Source organism: Bubalus bubalis, chromosome 16 (genome assembly GCF_019923935.1).
Source record: "Bubalus bubalis isolate 160015118507 breed Murrah chromosome 16, NDDB_SH_1, whole genome shotgun sequence".
Lineage (NCBI taxonomy): Eukaryota > Metazoa > Chordata > Mammalia > Artiodactyla > Bovidae > Bubalus > Bubalus bubalis.
This window is the reverse complement of record NC_059172.1, coordinates 449,724-466,653: the sequence shown is the minus strand read 5'-3', so window position 1 is coordinate 466,653 and position 16,930 is coordinate 449,724. Positions and strand designations below refer to the sequence as shown.

General features: G+C 60.2%; 2 protein-coding genes across 4 annotated transcripts in view; one reads left to right on the top strand and one right to left on the bottom strand.

Moving 5' to 3' along the window:
• The window catches only part of NCAPD3 (non-SMC condensin II complex subunit D3), a 59,623-nt gene extending 58,274 nt beyond the window's left edge, over positions 1-1,349 (bottom strand). For both annotated transcript variants that reach the window (XM_006068484.4, XM_006068485.4), the window contains exon 1: positions 760-1,349. In XM_006068484.4, coding sequence (XP_006068546.2) covers positions 760-823 — 64 coding nt within the window. In that variant the 5' untranslated portion in view covers positions 824-1,349. The remainder of the gene's footprint in view (positions 1-759) is intronic.
• Positions 1,350-1,442: 93 nt separating this feature from the next.
• Positions 1,443-16,724, top strand: VPS26B (VPS26, retromer complex component B). 2 transcript variants are annotated; one of them, XM_025265983.2, is made up of 7 exons: positions 1,443-1,880; positions 3,288-3,398; positions 8,924-9,080; positions 11,734-11,898; positions 13,468-13,643; positions 14,710-14,852; positions 15,240-16,724. In XM_025265983.2, exons 1-7 carry the CDS (start codon positions 1,658-1,660, stop codon positions 15,384-15,386), a joined length of 1,122 nt encoding a protein of 373 aa, XP_025121768.1. In that variant the 5' UTR covers positions 1,443-1,657; the 3' UTR covers positions 15,387-16,724. The 2 variants fall into 2 exon arrangements, with proteins under 2 accessions (XP_025121768.1, XP_025121769.1); XM_025265984.2 differs by lacking the exon at positions 3,288-3,398 and having other exon boundaries at positions 1,446-1,880.
• The last annotated feature ends 206 nt before the right edge of the window (positions 16,725-16,930 follow it).

The following is a 16,930-nucleotide window of genomic DNA, read 5'->3' as shown; positions in this document are numbered from 1 at the left end:
GCTATTAGGTTGGCCATCCTCTAAAAACATGAAGTAGGAAAACACTTTATAGATGTTAACAGTTTGGGGGAAGACCCAGCCTCCCCATATGTTCAAGCTAGAGAAGAGACAATAAAAAGCTATCTCAGCTGTCCCTTTGTGAAAGTCTTATAACCAAGCTGAAGTCGCTCAGTCGCGTCCGACTCTGTGACCCCATGGACTGCAGCCCGCCAGGCTCCTCTGTCTGTGGGATTCTCCAGACAAGAATACTGGAGTGGGTTGCCGTTCCCTTCTCCAGAGGATCTTGGCTACTCAGGGATCGAACCCGTGTCTCCTACATTGCAGGCAGATTCTTTACCGTCTAAATCACTAGCTAATAAGCCCAAATAAAGTGTACAGTGGAAAGGGACAGGTGAGGCAAACAAAATGAAATGACTCAGAAACATATGAGTCAAAAAAAAAAAAAAAGACTGCCGGCTACAGAGATGCCGCGGGATGGAACGCAGCCTCGAGGCAGCAGCCAGCAGCGACTGCGGCGGGTGGGGACACCCACTGCCGTTCAGTGACGACGGGCGCCCGGAGGCTGCAGCCGCACCCCTGGGCCGCAAGTTCAGAAGGTCAGCTCGGCCAACAAACAGCCGCGCGGCCGAAGCCCCGGCACCTGCGAGGCTTCCGCGCAGACCCGGGGGCAAGGCCGAAACACAGGAGTACAGAGCGGAAGGAGGACGCGGCCCTTGCCCAGCACCCCTCCGAGCACCCGGACCCCGGGCGCGTCCTCACCTTGGCTGAGGTCCAGTGGGCACCAGGTCTGCAGGGCGCACGCCAGGTTCCCGCAAGCCTCCATGACGGCCGCTCGCCTCACTTTCAAAGCTGCTCCGGCGCGCGCGCCCAGAAGGCCCCGCTGACGTCAAGGGTCAGCACCGACCAATCACCGCGCCCCGCCGGCAGGACGGCAGCCAATCAGCAGGGCCTTCCGCCGGATGCGCAAAGGGAGAGAGCACCGCCCACGCGGCTGAAGTTGGGGTTGGTTTTCAGCTGTCACTTCAATGTGGGCTCCTTTTCCCTACGTGGCGGACGCACTGAAGAGAAGCTGAAGCAGGGCACTTCCTGTTGTAACTGTCACTTCTGCCGCCTGTCAGGCGGCCTGTCGAAGGGCCGCGTTTACCCGTCAGTCAGCAAGCGGAGGCGTACACGTCCGAGTTGGGGAGCTGCCCACCGGTCAACGGGTTAAACACAGGAAAGGCAGAAAAGGCAGTCAGATAGGACTCTCTTTTTTAGAAAGGATACCGTTAGGTCTGAATTTTACTGGACTGGTGTTTGACAGGTTTGGCAGGAGACCGGAAGGAGCCGCCGCCGCCCCGCTGTCTGCCGAGCGAGGGGCGGTGCTCGCGGCGCGCAGGCGCAGTGCGAGCGCCCCGGGGGCGCGGTGGCCGCGCTGGGGGCGGGCCGTGCGCATGCGCGCAGCCACTCCGGCGCGTCCGGCTGAGCGGCGGACGCGCTGCGCGCTGCTCCGGGGCCGGGCCGCTGCCTCTGAGGTGGGCTCCGCAGGCCGCGGCCGGCGGGTGCCTCGCGCGCCCGCTGTGCCCTGCTCTCGGAACCGCGCCGGCCCGCCAAACGCGGGCGTCGGCGTCGTGCCCAGCCCGCCGGCCTCCCCAGGCCCGGCCGGCCCGGCGGGGCCATGAGCTTCTTTGGCTTCGGGCAGAGCGTGGATGTGGACATCCTGCTGAACGACGCGGATAGCAGGCGGCGGGCCGAGCACAAGACCGAGGATGGGAAGAAGGACAAGTACTTCCTCTTCTACGACGGCGAGACGGTGTCCGGGAAGGTGAGCCTGGCGCTCAAGAACCCCAACAAGCGGCTGGAGCACCAGGGCATCAAGGTCGAGTTCATTGGGCAGATCGGTGAGTGCGGGGTCCGCCCCGCCCGGGCCCACCCCTCTCCCGCCCTCGACCCTTGACCCCTGACCCAGCCTCTGACCTCCCTCTCCAGACCCCCGGGGCGACCCGAACCCCTGTCCCCGCCCCCTAGCCCCCGCACCCTCTGCTGCAATTCCAGACCCCTGCCCCTCCTCTAGCTCCTGGCGCGACCCGAACCCCTGTCCCCTAACCCCCGCACTCACGGCTGCAATTCCAGACCGTCTGTCCCCCACTCCGCCCCAGGCCCTGTGATCTGTTGCCCGCCGCCCTGGGTCCGAGCTCCGCGGGCCTGCCTCGGCTTCCGTGCCAGCTAGGCCAGCCTGCAGGTCGTGACAACCACTCCGAGCCCCGCGTGGCCCGCCCACTTCTCTCTAGTGTCTGTGACCCACCAGCCTCTTACCGCAGCTTCGCTGGGAGCTGTTTGAGAAAGCATCCCCGCGGGCTCCAGCATCAGCCCTGTGTCCACACAAGCTGCATTCCTAAGACTTCTTGATTAGAAGAGTCTGCGACACTCTTCTCCTTAAAGAAAGGGTGCTCCCAAGCCCCAGATCTAAGTGGTCAGAATTTCCCAAGGCTCTCACAGTTTTCAAACACGATTGTTAGCAGCTACAGCTAGACAATAAAAGACAGTAGCAATACAGAAGATTTGGGAGCTGCCCGTCAACACAGGGCTGTCTCCAGTTCTCTTTGGCCTCTCCTGTTTATTAAAACGCACAGGTGTTTCTGAAATAGTTTGTGTCAGTAGTTCAGGAGTAGGGTCACAGTAAATACCACAGCTGGCTGAAAAGACAGGAGCAGAGGAATCGTGCCCCGCCCCCGCCTACTCTGGCCCTGTGTGGGGGGTTTCCTGGGAACGCTCCTCAGAGGCTCTCTGTCACTCCCTGAGATCCCAGCACAGAATCTGTTCTCTATTTTGCAGAGACAGAAAACACAGGAGCCCTGGGGAAAGGCTGTGTGCTCAGCACTTCAGTGCCCAGCCTGAAGTATTGGCTTCTGCTATTTAAGTTAACAGAAATCAGGTCGAAGGCTAGCTAATCCTATAGGAACCCATCCCTTGTTATTTTAAATCCAGAGTAAGCGTGGCCTGAAGCTGAAGAGTGGGTTTCAGACCCTTTGCTCACATGCCTCCAGCATAGATAGTGCTCCTCAGCAGCAGTGTTGTCCACACGGGGGACCTGCGCGTTCTCTGTTGTCGGGGGTACATTTCACAGCCTCTCCAGCCTCTACCAGCCAGATGCCAGAACCACAGAAATGTCTTACATCCGTGGACGCTAAAATCACTCCTAGCAAAGAGCTCCTGGGGACACAGGATGAACCCACAGCATTCTGTGCTGGGCGTGAGTAAGGTGATGAAGTTCAGGCCTCCTTAGATTTCGTGTTTTCGCATCATAGCTTTAAGGTTGTCACTGGATTCCGTGGCTCTGCATGAGGTGTGCAGATGGGCACGTCTAGCCAGCAGCTGTGCCATCATTCCCGAGGGTGACACCTCCCCATCTGTGAAAGGTAACCAGAGCACCCCCTGCCCCAGCAGTTGTGGAATGGGCTGTTGAGGGACGCTTGGCAAGGTCTCACTCCAGCCCGACTGAAAGGGAGTCGGCTGCCCTGCCTGGTTTCCTGTCCGCTCGCATCCCAGGACAGCATCCCTTCTCAGATTTCTCAGAGCCTCTTCTACTTCCATCAACGGCTCTTCCTGGGCCCCTGAGTCTACTCTGTGGCCTTGGGGAAGCTGTCCCCTCCTTAGGCCTCGGCGCTCTCACCTGTAAGGCAGGGACAGCAACCGAATCCCCTTGGGAGAACAGTGAGGGGTCTAGGGCCCAGGCTTTGTGCAGTGTGGGATGTGTGTGCTGGACCCGAGAGACTTTTGTGACCCAGCCTCAAGGCACTGGAGCGAGGCTGGTGAGTGAGGTCCCCACACCCCGGTCGTGTGGTTTCTGCTTCCTTGCTTTCCTGACACTGCATGCAGCGGGCGGGGCTTCGTTCCAGCTCTGAGGTCTGCTGTACCGGTGACATGCCGGGTGGTGGTCCTGCCCTGGCCGCCTATGAGAAGGCTGATGTGCTCCAGCCACCTTCCTCGTTTGTGTCACTCAGAATTTTTCTTCTTGTAAACCATTGTCTGTCCGGTTTGGAAGTGTGTACATCCTGCCTGTGCATTCAGTAGGACAGCCTGGTGTGTGACCAAGGCTGAAGCAGAGGGTTACTTCAGTTACATAAGGCTCTGTAACGGGCAGACGTTGCGAGGGTCTTGTGAGGACTAGGGATCGTCGATGTGTGTGGAGTGCAGGCTCTGCCACTTGTCAACCAGACACTCATAACCCCTGTTAGACTGGATCCGGGGGCTGGGTCTTTGAAGAGTCAGCTCTGGTTGCCTTGCTGACTGCCCCCGGGATCTCCGTGCCAGACCATCCTCGCCTGCTACATGCCCTGCGTCTCCTCCCAGCAGGAGGCGTTGCCCGAGTTCTCGCAGGGACGGCTTTCTGGTGGCCATTGCATGGGTCCTGTTCAGACCGCAGTCCTCATAGCAGGCCGGCCTGTTTGCGCCGCGGCCTGCTCCGGCAGCCCCGTCTGCACACCCACCACTGCCCTGTCTGCTTGGACTCACGTCTGCCGAGCCCTTCTCCTCGCCTGAGCTCACCCCAGAGTTCCGTGCCTGGGTCTCTGACTGCCTGCTGAACACCCGCGGGGTCTCTGCGGGTTGCCCAAGGACACATCCGAACCAGGCCGCTCCTCTCTCTCCCTGCCCCAGCCCCGCGCTGCCGCTCCTCCCGTCTCCCCTGCTCAGCATGCCCCCTGGGTCGCCTCAGCCTCTGGAACCGGGGAGGCCCCGGAGCGCTCCTGCTTCCCCCCGCGCCCCCAGTGGTTCTGGGGGTGGCTCGCCTCAGTGCTCCCTCACCCTCCTCGGTGCCGCTGCCCCTGACGCCTCTGTGTGGAGCAGTCTCCTGACTGGCCTTCCTGCCTCTGTTTGCCTTTTCTTTCAGCTTAGTTTCTGTAAGAGCGAACTTCCTAAAAGGCAGTTCTGATGCTCTCAGTCCCTTCTGTAAACTTCTCCTTGACTCCAAGTGGGTTGAAGGGGACAGTCATCCAGCTCTTTCCTGAGCTGCCCCTGCCTCCAGACATGTCTCTCTAACCCTTCACCCAGGCGTGCGTTATCGACTGTGCCTATCAGATGGCTGCGAGATACTCTGCACCTTCTGGAAGAAGAGGGGGCAAAGACAGGCGTGAATAAGTGTCCCCTGTGGTTCGTGGGGCTGAGATGCACTTTGTTGGGAAGTCCGTGACTTTCCATCCAAGAGGCTGGGTTCACACTGTCACCACACAAGAAGTTCTGTGGCATCTTGTCCCCCTGACACCTGCCAGGACTGGTCCAGTGTGAGCCCCACTCTGCTCTGCACAGAGAGAACCTTACTGAAGAGGGACCGTCAAATATTTTTGCTCTTATTTTTATGACTCAGTTGCTCAGTCATGTCCAACTCTTTGCGACCCCATAAACTACAGCATGCCAGGCTTCCCTGTCCTTCACCACCTCCTGGAGGTTGCCCAAATTCATTTCCATTGAGTCGATGAGGCTATACAACCATCTCATTCTCTGTCGTCCCCTTCTCCTCTTGCCTTCTACCTTTCCCAGCATCAGGGTCTTTTCCAATGAGTTGGCTGTTCACATCAGGTGGCCAAAGAATTGGAGTTTCAGCATCAGTCCTTCCAATGAATATTCAGGACTGATTTCCTTAAGGATGGATTAGTTTGATCTCCTTGAAGTCCAGGAACTCTCAAGAGTCTTCTCTAGCATCACAATTCAAAAGCATCAGTTCTTTGGCACTCAGCTTTCTTTATGGTCAAACTGTCAAATCTCTACATGACTACTGTGAAGACCATAGCTTTGACTAGACGAATCTTGTCAGCAAAATGATGTCTTGGCTTTTTTATATGCTGCCTAGGACTGTCATAACTTTTCTTCCAAGGAGCAAATGTTTTCTGTTTTCATGGCTGCAGTCACCATCCGTAGTGATTTTGGAGCACATGAAGAGAAAATCTGTCACTGTTTCCACTGTTTCCTCGTCTATTTGCCATGAAGTGATGGGACTGGATGCCATGATCTTAGTTTTTTGAAAGTTGAGCTTTAAGCCAGCTTTTTCACTCTCCTCTTTCACTTTCATCAAGAGGCTCTTTAGTTCTTACTTTCTGCCATAAGGGTGGCGTCATTTGCATATCTGAGGGTATTGATATTTCTCTTGGAAGTCTTGATTCCAGCTTGTGATTCAGCCAGCCTCGCATTTCGCATGATGTACTCTGCATAGAAGTTAAATAAGCAGGGTGACAATATACAGCCTTGACGTAACTCCTTTCCCAATTTGGAACCAGTCTGTTGTTCCATGTCTGGTTCTTACTGTTGCTTCTTGACCTGCATACAGGTTTCTTAGGAGGCAGGTAAGGTGGTCTGGTATTCCTATCTCTTAAAGATTTTTCCAGTTTATGTGATCCACACAGTCCAGAGGCTTTAGCATAGTCAGTGAAGCAGAAGTAGATGTTTTTCTGGAACTCTTTTGCTTTCTTTATGATCCAATGAACGTTGACAGTTTGATCTTTGGTTCCTCTACCTTTTCTAAACCTTGTATATCTTGTATATCTGGGAGATTTCAATTCAAGTACTGCTAAAGCCTAGCTTGAAGGATTTTAAGCATAACTTTACCAGCATGGGAAATGAGCACAGTTGTCCAGTAGTTTGAACATTCTTTGGCACTGCCCTTCTTTGGGATTGGCATGAACACAGACCTTTTTCAGTCCTGTGGCCACTGCTGAGTGTTCCAAATTTATGGACGTATTGAGTGCAGCTCTTTAACAGCATCATCAACAGCATTTAGAATCTGAAGTAGTTCAGCCTGAACTTCATCACCTGCACTAGCTTCTCTGGTAGCAGTGCTTCCAAAGGCCCACTTGACTTCACACTTGAGGATGTCTGGCTCTAGGTGAGCGGTCTCACTGCTGTGGTTGTCTGGGTCATGAAGGCCTTTTCTGTTTAGTTCTGTGTATTGTTGCCACCTTCTTAATCTCTTCTCACTCTGTTGGGTCCATACCATTTCTGTCCTTTATTGAGCCCATCTTTACATGAAATGTTCCCTTGGTATCTTTAATGTTCTTAAGGAATATTGCACTCCAAAGTAGAGAGCTAGCCTCAGGATCTAAGCCCCCAGGTGAGCCGGAACCCATCAGCCCAGCATTTCCCACTTATGGTCCTCAGACACTGGGCTTTGCTCCACCTGCTGCTGTCCCCTGAAACCACGGCAGAGCTCAGAGCTTGGCACCCGAGACACCCAGCTCCCAGTTAAGGGCTCCACCCGTTCCGGTCAGCAGAGGCTCCTGTAGCCAAGGACCAGCACGCGGTAGAGGACAGGCCCTGTCCAGGCTGGCTGGTGGCCCCTCTCCCTTGGCCCCTGTGTGTACTACCCTCCCCCCCCCCCGCCCCCAAGAGGGCACCCTGCCCCCACAGCCACGCCCTGATGGCCTGCGTTGACCCATGTGTGGGGGGCTCGCTGCCTGCTGCTGACACCACCTGGCCTGGGGGAGCAGGTGGGCTGTTGGCGACCTAAGGTGGGTCCATGTGTAACGGAGGTCAGCATTGAACTGTGGTCCCAGGGCGCTCCGTGTGGAAGTAGTGGTGCTGGCTGGGCCTGACCTCACTGCAGCTCCCCGTGACGTGGGCACTGCCCTGCCGCGTGGGAGAACAGGCTCCGCGGGGCCGGTCTGTCAGGGCCAGGGCCCAGGGCAGCGGCCAGCCCGAGAGCTCGCTGGAAGCTGTGCTTTCCCCCCAAGTGCCCCCGTGGCAGGCCTGGTTGCCGTGTTGGCTCTGGGAGGCAGGAGATCTGGCTTCTCGACTCCAAGAAGGCTTTGATCGTCAGGGGCTTCAGGCCTTTGCTGTCTGGGGTCTGCCCAGCCCCTCATGCTCAGGCTGTCCCTGAGAGAGGCAGCCGAGAGGTGCGGGCCAGGCCTGGCAAGGGGGTAGTCCCGGCCCCCCTGTCCAGGCAGCCAGCAGCAGATGCAGTGAGAGCATGCTGCCTCCACGTCCTCCCGCCAGAGGCCAGTCTGTCAGGGCCAGGGCCCAGAGCTCCCATCCTGTCCTGCTCAGGCCGCTGTGGGGCGGGGGGCAGATCTTGACTGCGCTGGGGCCACGTGGAGTCGGTTGGTAATAAGTGTCCCCGTTGCACAGCTGGGGACCGGGGGCGCTGGGGTCCGGGGCCTTGTCTCCAGCAGCCATCTGGAGCACAGTTCACCACTTCCACAGCAGTGTGACGTGGGCACAGACAGCCAGCAGGACTGTCTTGAGAGGAGGGTGGGTGTGCAGGAGGCCTTCTCGGAGGGCGGTCTCGGGACAAGCAGGAGTCTGTTGGGATGTCCATCCTGAGTCCCACCCAGGCCTCAGAATCAGAGATATTGGGGGGGGAGTGCCAGCCATCTGTGCCTCAGCACAGCCTCAGAGGTCCTGGGGCTGACAGGAGTCTGGGGACTGTGGCCTAGTCTGGGGTGGCCTCATAGCCCCTCCGTCAGCGGGGCCGCGTGGATCCGTCTCCAAGTCCTCACCTGCCTCCCGCCTCCTGTTCACCCCTGATCTCCCCGGGCCCAGGAGCAGACACGGCCCAGCAGGAAACCTGGGGCACTGGGCCCAGCCCCGCCCCACCACGCCTCAGTTTCCTTGTCTGTTAAATGCGTGACGGCCCACCCAGCCGCTCAGGTTGCCGGGAGGATGGTGTGACTGAGTGACGGAGTCGAGCACGCTTCCCACACTTAGGAATCGCTGTAACTGTGTAAAGAGATGCGGTGTTTCGATGGCAGTCCCCCTGCTGTGTCCCCTGGGTGCTGCCCCAGGACAGGGTCTCCACAGAGCGCAGGGTGTTTGGCTGCAGGGCTGCCGTGCGGGGCGGGAAGAGGGGGTCGCTAACCAACGTGCAGCTCCGCGGCTGGGAGGGGCACTTCCGCAGCGGGCCCCGCCGCCCTCCGTGGGCCAGGCTCCAGTAGGGAGGTCACTGCTCTCCCCGCAGAGCTCTACTACGACCGCGGCAACCACCACGAGTTCGTGTCCCTGGTGAAGGACCTGGCCCGGCCCGGAGAGGTCACGCAGTCACAGGCCTTTGACTTCGAGTTCACGCACGTGGAGAAGCCCTACGAGTCCTACACCGGGCAGAACGTGAAGCTGCGGTAAGTGACGTGACTCCTCCTCCTCGGTTCTGCACACGCTGGAATGTGGACCTGCGTTCTGTCACGTGAGAAGGGGTCACAGATTTGGATTCTTTTTTAAATTTATGTTTGACTGCACCAGGGCATCAGTTTTGCCAGTGGGCTTTCTCTAGCTGCGGCGAGCGGGGGCTTCCCACTGCAGTGACTTCTCTTGTTGTGGCCCTCGGGATTAGTTGCCCTGAGGCCTGTGGACTCTTCCTGGACCAGGCATCGAACCCATGTCCCCTGCAGTGGCAGGCAGACTGTTAACCACTGGACCACCAGGGCAGTCCCAGATTTGGATTCTGATCCCAGACCCATCCTCTGCATCTTTTGGGACAGGAGAGGATAAAACGTAGCACAGTGTGAGAAGCTTTAGAACAGGAATACACACCTTTTAAGTACAGGGGATTGTTTTCCTTGTTTCAGTCTTGAAAACCCAAGGAGGGCACTGATCCCAGGGCCTCTGGGCTGTGTGATGTCACCCGGACTTCTGGCTCCAGGTCGTGGTCATCACCTACCTGGGGCCTGCGTGGGGGACCGCATGGGCCCTGGGGAGGTCTCCCCTCTCCTGTCAGAAGACGGACTGCAGGCTCTTCTTTTCCAGCCTTTGCAGGGAGGTCCAAGCGCCAAAGGTGCCCCATTCACCAGCGCTCTGTGACTGCTCTCGGAGGAGGCAGCACCAGCAAGCACTGTCTAGTTGTCAGTTAAGCTGGGCCGGGGTCTTATTGTGATTTAATGTGATGCTCTGCAGTGGATTCCTCATAGATGTTCCTATGTCAGAAAGATGTTGAAAACAGTATGGCAGTTCCTCAAAATATTAAAAATAAAACTACCAAATGATTCATCAATTCCACTTCTGTGTGTAAATCCAAAAGCAGTGAAAGCAGGACTCAGATGCAAGTGCTCTCACGTTTGCAGCAGCGTTCCTGGTAGCCACAGGGTGGACATGACCCCAGCGTCCGTGCTGAGTGGTTGGGCACCATGTGTGTCCACATGGTGGAGTGGTGCTGGGCCTTGAAGGGGACGCAGACCCTGACCCCTGTTATGGCCTGGCGGAGCCTGGAGAACCTCGTTCTCAGTGAAAGGCGCCTGTGTTCCCTTGGCGGGCAGCTCCTGCAAGGTGGTGAAGACGGCCAGGCGAAGCGAGGGGCTGGGGAGGAAGCTGCAGGCCCGAGCAGAACCCTGGATAACAGTCTCTGGGGGCATGCTTTGGGTTCTGACAACTTTGGGACTGGTTAGAAGCTCAGGAGGAAAGCATAGCGGGAGAGAGACTGGATGTGTGGAGAAAAGTGGGAAGTTGCAGGATCGAGATGTCAGGACAGTGGTTCTCTACCAAGGGTCCTGTGTTAGATTCACTGGTAGGGGTGGGAATTATTTTTTTTTAAAAGTGCAGGTTCCCGTGTCGTCCTCCAGGGCAGTTTCATGTCAGTTTCGTGCGCAGGGTGAGTCCCGGGCGCCTCCAGACGCTGGAGCAGGAGACGCCGGGCGGGCGGGCGCAGAGGAGGCCAAGGGCTGCTGGCTTCCACCTCTGACAGGTGCTCTAAGGCCTCGCCCACAGGGGCGGGGCTTGGGGGCCTGGGCTTAGTGGGGGCCGCGCGGGGGACGGGAGGCGGGAGTGCCGGCGGAGAGCCGCGAGAGCCGCCCAGGACGGCCCATTTCCAGCGAGGCTGCCGCCCAGCGTCCTGAGACACCATGCAGACCGACTGCCTGCCTGCCCTCATGTCCCGGGGCTGGGGCGCCGGGGAGGCCTCCCTGCAGGGAGCGCTGAGAGCCACCCAGGACGGCCCGTCTCCTGGGAGGCTGCCGCCCGGCGTCCCAAAATGCCATCCTAAAATGCATACCGACTAAAAGCCTGCCCTCATGTCCCAGGGCTGCGGTGCCGGGGAGTCCTCCCTGCAGGGCTGGCCCATGCCCCGGCGCGGCTCAGCCCTTCACGGCCGTGTCTCCTCTCTCTCACGCTGGGCGTGAGAGATTCAGACCTCTCCTCCTCTGCTGTTCTACTTGTGAGGCCGGCTCTCCCTGAAGGCCCCTCTCCCCACAGCACCGGGTTGCCGCTTCGGGCTGACACTCGACAAGCGCTCTAGTTTCCCGTCGATTGGTCGTCTCCCCGGGCAGGGGTTGGGTGGACCCAGGGGGTTGGGTGGACCGTGAGTCGCCTGCGACTCCATCTCTGCGTCCTAGGTCCGGTAATAAACACTGTGGGGACTCGCTGACCTGGTTTCTCCATCACCTCTTCCTGTCACTTAACTGTGGGGGACTTGAAACATGCTCACTCATGGAGTACTGTCAGATAGCATGCAGACCTAAGAGTACATGGTCCCTGTGTCTGAAGAGCCAGGAGGAGCTGCAGAAATAAAAGCGGCACACAGTGCCTGGCAGGTGGCCTTGAGGCTGCTGTTGGGGTACAGCCCCCCTGGTCCCCGGGCCGGGCTTTGGGAGCAGCTGGGGAAGGGCCTTTGAGCTCCCTGCAGCTATAATGGCAGGAGTGTGTCTCGTCTCTGCCGGGAGGGGGTGCCCAGAGGCGACTGCTCAGTAGAATCAAAGCCGCAGAGGTCGACTCAGCCAGGGGTTCTTGGGGGCGGCGGTGGGTGAATAAACCCAGGTCCCTTCGCTGCTCGCCTGCCTCCCACAGGTACTTCCTCCGGGCCACTATCAGCCGCCGCCTCAACGACGTTGTCAAGGAGATGGACATCGTGGTGCACACGCTGAGCACGTACCCCGAGCTGAACTCTTCCATCAAGATGGAGGTCGGCATCGAGGACTGCCTGCACATCGAGTTTGAGTACAACAAGTCCAAGTGAGTGGCGGGCGGCTGGTGCCCGAGGGGGAGGGCGTGCAGGCCTCGATTTTAGCTGGCCAGGACGTTTGTAGATCGCGCCTGCTATTACAGCGTCAGAATGTCTCAGTGTTGTAGACTGCAGAACTTGCTGACCGCTCAAAACGACCACAAGCATCTTTCTTTTTAATATGGTACATTCCTGAAAATGCTGGAAAATCAGATATGCAAAGTAAATGTATATTGGACTCAGAACTAAAAAAGCCCCCGCTTCGCTAAGGAGGGTCTCTGGGTGGGGCGGCCTCGCCTCAGACCTGCTGGCCTCCAGAGGCTCGGGGTGGGGGGCTGCCTGGGCAGCCCTCCTGAGGGACTAGGGACACGGGGCCTCCTAGGACTGGTGACCCACAGCTGCACTTCCACCTCCCTCCCCCCGCCCCCGCCCCCCCCCACCCCCACCCCCCCATTCCGGGCCTGGAGCCCCCCCAGCCCCATGGGCCCCGCCTGTGGGAGCGGCCCCGCCCCTGGGAGGGGCCCTTTGCCTTCTCCTTGCAGTCCGGGCTCAAAGGCCTTCCCAGTGCTGCCCACCAGCACCCCAGCCACCTGGTGTAGGAGGAGCCACCTCATAGAAAGGCAAGCAGCCTCCAGCCAGCAGTGCAGTGAAGACCAAGCTGAGCAGGAGACAGGCCTGTCTGAGGCTGGACGGGCACACCTGGCCCTGCCCGCAGAGCAGGCTGCGCCCAGAACGCGCGCCCGCTGTCCCGCCCACAGGGGGAGCCTGCGGCGTCCCGTTCTGTCCACAAGGGCTCAGGCTGGGCTTACCCGCACTTCAGTTCCTGTACCTGGGTGTCCTGTCCGAAAATGAGGGGCTTGGGTCAGGTAAGTGGAAAGGTGCCAGAAAGGAGGAAGAGCCCAGGCCCCCAGAATAGCTCCTTCGTGTCTCTTGTGGGTAAGAGTCCACTGAGCATGGAGGGGCGCCCGGGTTGCAGACCCATGAGATCCGGGAGAGCGTGCGCTCCAGCATCCCTCCCGGAGGCTACACTTCAGTGCCCGCCATCCCCCCCGGGAAGGGGGCACAGACGGGGCTGGATGGGGCCAGGCCCAGGCCCGCACGGGCCTCTGTCAGCAGTCTGTCCTCCCCTGTGGTCAGGGCCTGCGTCCTCAGCCCCCGCCCCCAGCTCCCATCCCCTTCCTGAGCTTCACTCAGGACGTTTGCTCTCAGTGGCCACACTGGGTGCAGACCAGCCCCGACCAGGGAGGGCCTAGCTCCCAGGCGCCGGAGGAAGACCGGGACCTGGTCCCCACTCCCGGTGGGTCAGCCTCTCACCCCAGAGCCTGTAAAGTGCGTGCTGGTGACAGCACCGGGCAGGCTTGACAGGGACCCACTCGCTGCGGCGTGCGTGGGACGGCGGTGGGAGTGATGCTGGTTCCAGTGCAGGGCGTTGGCATTTGCTCCGCGGGGCAGCCTGGGGGCAACAGGGGCCCGCGTGGCCTCAACTCTCCTGGCCCACCACCCCCGGGCGGGCGGCGCCCTCTCCGGATCCAGGAGGCCTATTCCGTCTGCAGCCGCACCGCTTGGTTTCCTCTCTGTAGGTACCACCTGAAGGACGTCATCGTGGGGAAGATCTACTTCCTGCTGGTGCGGATCAAGATCAAGCACATGGAGATCGACATCATCAAGCGGGAGACAACCGGCACGGGCCCCAACGTGTACCATGAGAATGACACCATCGCCAAGTACGAGATCATGGATGGCGCGCCCGTGAGAGGTGAGCCCACCAGGCTGGGGGCGTCGGGGCCGCTGTCGCGGTCGGTGGCCGTGAGCCTCTGCTGCCTTCACTTGCACCATCCTTGCCGCTGGGGGAGCAAAATAGTCCTTCCTGCTAGTTCCCGCACCAGGCTGACAAGTCAGGCTCTGGACTGCCTGGCCAAGTGGACACCCTGACCGACACTCCCTGCTGCTGTGCACGGTGCTGGCATGACCTCTAGGATGAGTGGAGCGTGAGCTGGTGGGACCCTGGTGGTTCCTGGGAGGAGCGATTGTTCCGGTTCTTTATCGGCGCTGCAGCTGCCCACGATGCACATTTTCCCATGGACATGCTCGGTGCCGCCAGGCTTCACGCAGCTCTCCCCAGTCCACACCACACGGGAGGAGGGGGTCGTGGCTTCTCAGGTCCTTGGCCTCCCGAGCAGGGTCTTCGGGGCAGGACTGGGCCATCCTGCCCACTGGCTTCATCGTATCCCCAGCCACGTAGCCGGACCAGGCTTGCCCTCCCTGGGGCACCGTGGGGCCTGTGAGCCATGCAGGGTGGCGTGCATGGGTTCCGTGCGTGGCTTTGGGCTGCTCCGTGTCTTTGCGCTTGCTCAGTGGAGCTCTGTCCTGAGTTTGTTCCGCTTAGCTGAGGAAGGCACCGTGTTAGAGGGAGAAGGGATCTGAGATGCCATATAGCCTGATTCCCTCACTTTCCACGCGAGAACAGGAGAGTCCAGGGACAGCAGCAGACCCACCAGAGTTCAGTGGAGAGAGCTGGGGCCCGCCAGTCGAGGGGGGCATAGGGTGGCCCGTGCCAGTTGGGGTGGGGAGCTGACACTGGAATCGCTGGGGAAGACAGTGCGCTAGCTAGGGTGGGACAGCTGGCTCTCATAGCCCAGCCATTGGACTCTTACACTGGTAAGAGTCAGAGCTGCTCATCTGGCGTCCTGTGGTTGGCACTCTGCCACCCCGGTCCTGGCGGGCTCAGCCAGGAGGAGACGGAGCGGGCCTAGCCCATCAGTGGGCGGCGGGCGGCGGGCGGGGCGCCTGCCCTGCCCCTCTGACCCCTCCCGGCCCTGCAGGAGAGTCCATCCCCATCCGCCTCTTCCTGGCGGGCTACGAGCTCACGCCCACCATGCGGGACATCAACAAGAAGTTCTCGGTGCGCTACTACCTCAACCTGGTGCTCATTGATGACGAGGAGCGGCGCTACTTCAAGCAGCAGGTGGGGCCGCGGGGGCGGGGGCGGGGCCGGGGGCGAGCTGGTGGGTGTCTGTGCTGCTTGGTTCACCCCAAGCGGAGGGGAAAGGGTCTGTGACGCCTGGTTCACCCCGAGCCCCGCGGCGGATGGGACAGGGTCCCAGTTGACACAAGAGCCGGCCTCCTCAGGCCCAGCCCCTGTGGCTGCTCCGCCCTCCCGGCCCCATGGTCAGCAGGAGCCGCGAGGCCCCAGGGGATGGACAGCTGCTCGTTGGCGGGAGACCAGGGAGGCCTTTGCCTAAGAGTCCCTGGTACCCTCCCCAGGCCTCCCCTCATGTGCCCCTCCCCATGTGCCGCCCACCCCCTAAGACTCCCCAGGCCCTTCTCACGTGCCGTTCCTGCCACCCTGCAGGAAGTGGTGCTGTGGCGGAAGGGCGACATCGTCCGGAAGAGCATGTCGCACCAGGCAGCCATCGCCTCCCAGCGCTTCGAGGGCACGACGCCCCTGGGGGAGGCACGGACCCCTGGCCCACTGTCCGACGGCGGCAGCAGACAGTAGGCCCAGGGCGGGGAAGTGGCTGGGGCGGGAGATCCGCTGCTAACCCGCGCTCGCAGCCTGAAAACAAACCATGTCTTTGACGTAAATCCTTTTTCCTGAAGAACCTGAGGGGCTGGGGTTGGGAGGCAGGGTGTCCGGGACCCTGTGCCTGACGGGGGATGCGGGGAGGAGGGGTATCCCTGGGGAGCTGTCTGTGGGGCTGCAGAGGGCGCGGCCCGCGGAGGGGGCTCAGGCCAGGAGCTGCCGCGGGAGTCTGGACGTGGTGCTTTGGTGCCTCCACAGGCCGCCATCGTCCTCCTCCGACTCCCAAGCATGGTCCTGGACTGGACAGGGTGTGGGGCGCCTCTGGCCGCCGCCCCCGGGCACAGAGACACCAGGGTCCGTGTGGCACATGGTCGGCAACAGGGAAAACTCAGTGGTCGTTTGCGGCGCGGTGGCCTTGGGCGCCCAGGAGCCGAGGCGCTTGGTCCCTGCTGTCCGTCTCATTCCCGGGGACCAGCACTTAGTCTGACGCCTGGAAGCTGTCCTTCCCCCACAGCTTGGGACCAGGGGTGTTCTGTGTATGTGGGTGCTTGCCACGCTAGAGGGGGTCTTCCGTGGCCCCACCACGCCTGGGCCTATCATGTTAAGGGTGTGGCTGTCCGTCCTGGCCTCTCATCTCTTCTAAAAAGACCAGGCAGACCCTGGGGTCAGCAGGTACCATGCACCCGAGGGTCTGGGTTCTTTGTCTTCTGGGAGGTTTGTTCTGTGTCGTCTTTATAGGGACCCCTCTTTTCCTCGGAAATCTGGGCAGCTGTGGGCCTTGGACTGGGCAGGGCTTTTGGGTCAGAGCTAGACTGGAGAGAGGGGCGTTTGGGTGGCGGCGGCGGGAAGAGCGCCGGCACTGGGGCAGGAGAGCCAGGCAAGGGCAGGTGGTCCCTCGGGTGGACCAAGGTTCCGGAGGGCGGAACAGCGCCCCTTGGCTTTTCCAGAGCGTGAGCCGAGCCCTGGTCCCCCAGGGCAGCCTCCACCGTGACCGTGAGGACCGCCCGCCCACCCTCTGCCCCCAGCCAGCTGCACCCGATGCCCGTCCTCTGAGGGAGCCAGAGCGCAGCCGCTTCCGTTCTCTGCCTGCCCGTTGTCTGCCTCTGCGCCAGACAAGTGACAGGCGGCGGCCGGGACCCCGGCAGAGCGGAGGGGCCGGACAGGCAGCGTGGCCTGCGGTTGGACCGCTGCGCATTCACAGGTTTCTTGATGCGTGTCTTACAGTGGCTGTGTTTTAAACCAAGCTCTGTTTCAGCTGTATGTCTGATTAAAGCAAGCCCCTGGGCTCGGAGGCCCAGGGTCGTGCCCACGGTCCACCAGGCTCTGTGGTGTCTTTATTGCCCTGCTGCACGCGCCACTCCGGCCAACGACACCTGCCCTCCCCACGCCTGTGGCCCCTGGTGAACAGCGATGCCCATATTGTTAATGCCAGTTTCAGGCAAGCACGTGGCTGAGAAAGGAATTTCAGATTGATTCCAGCCTGGCAACTTGTCCTGAAACTGCTAGTTTAATCTCCGTGG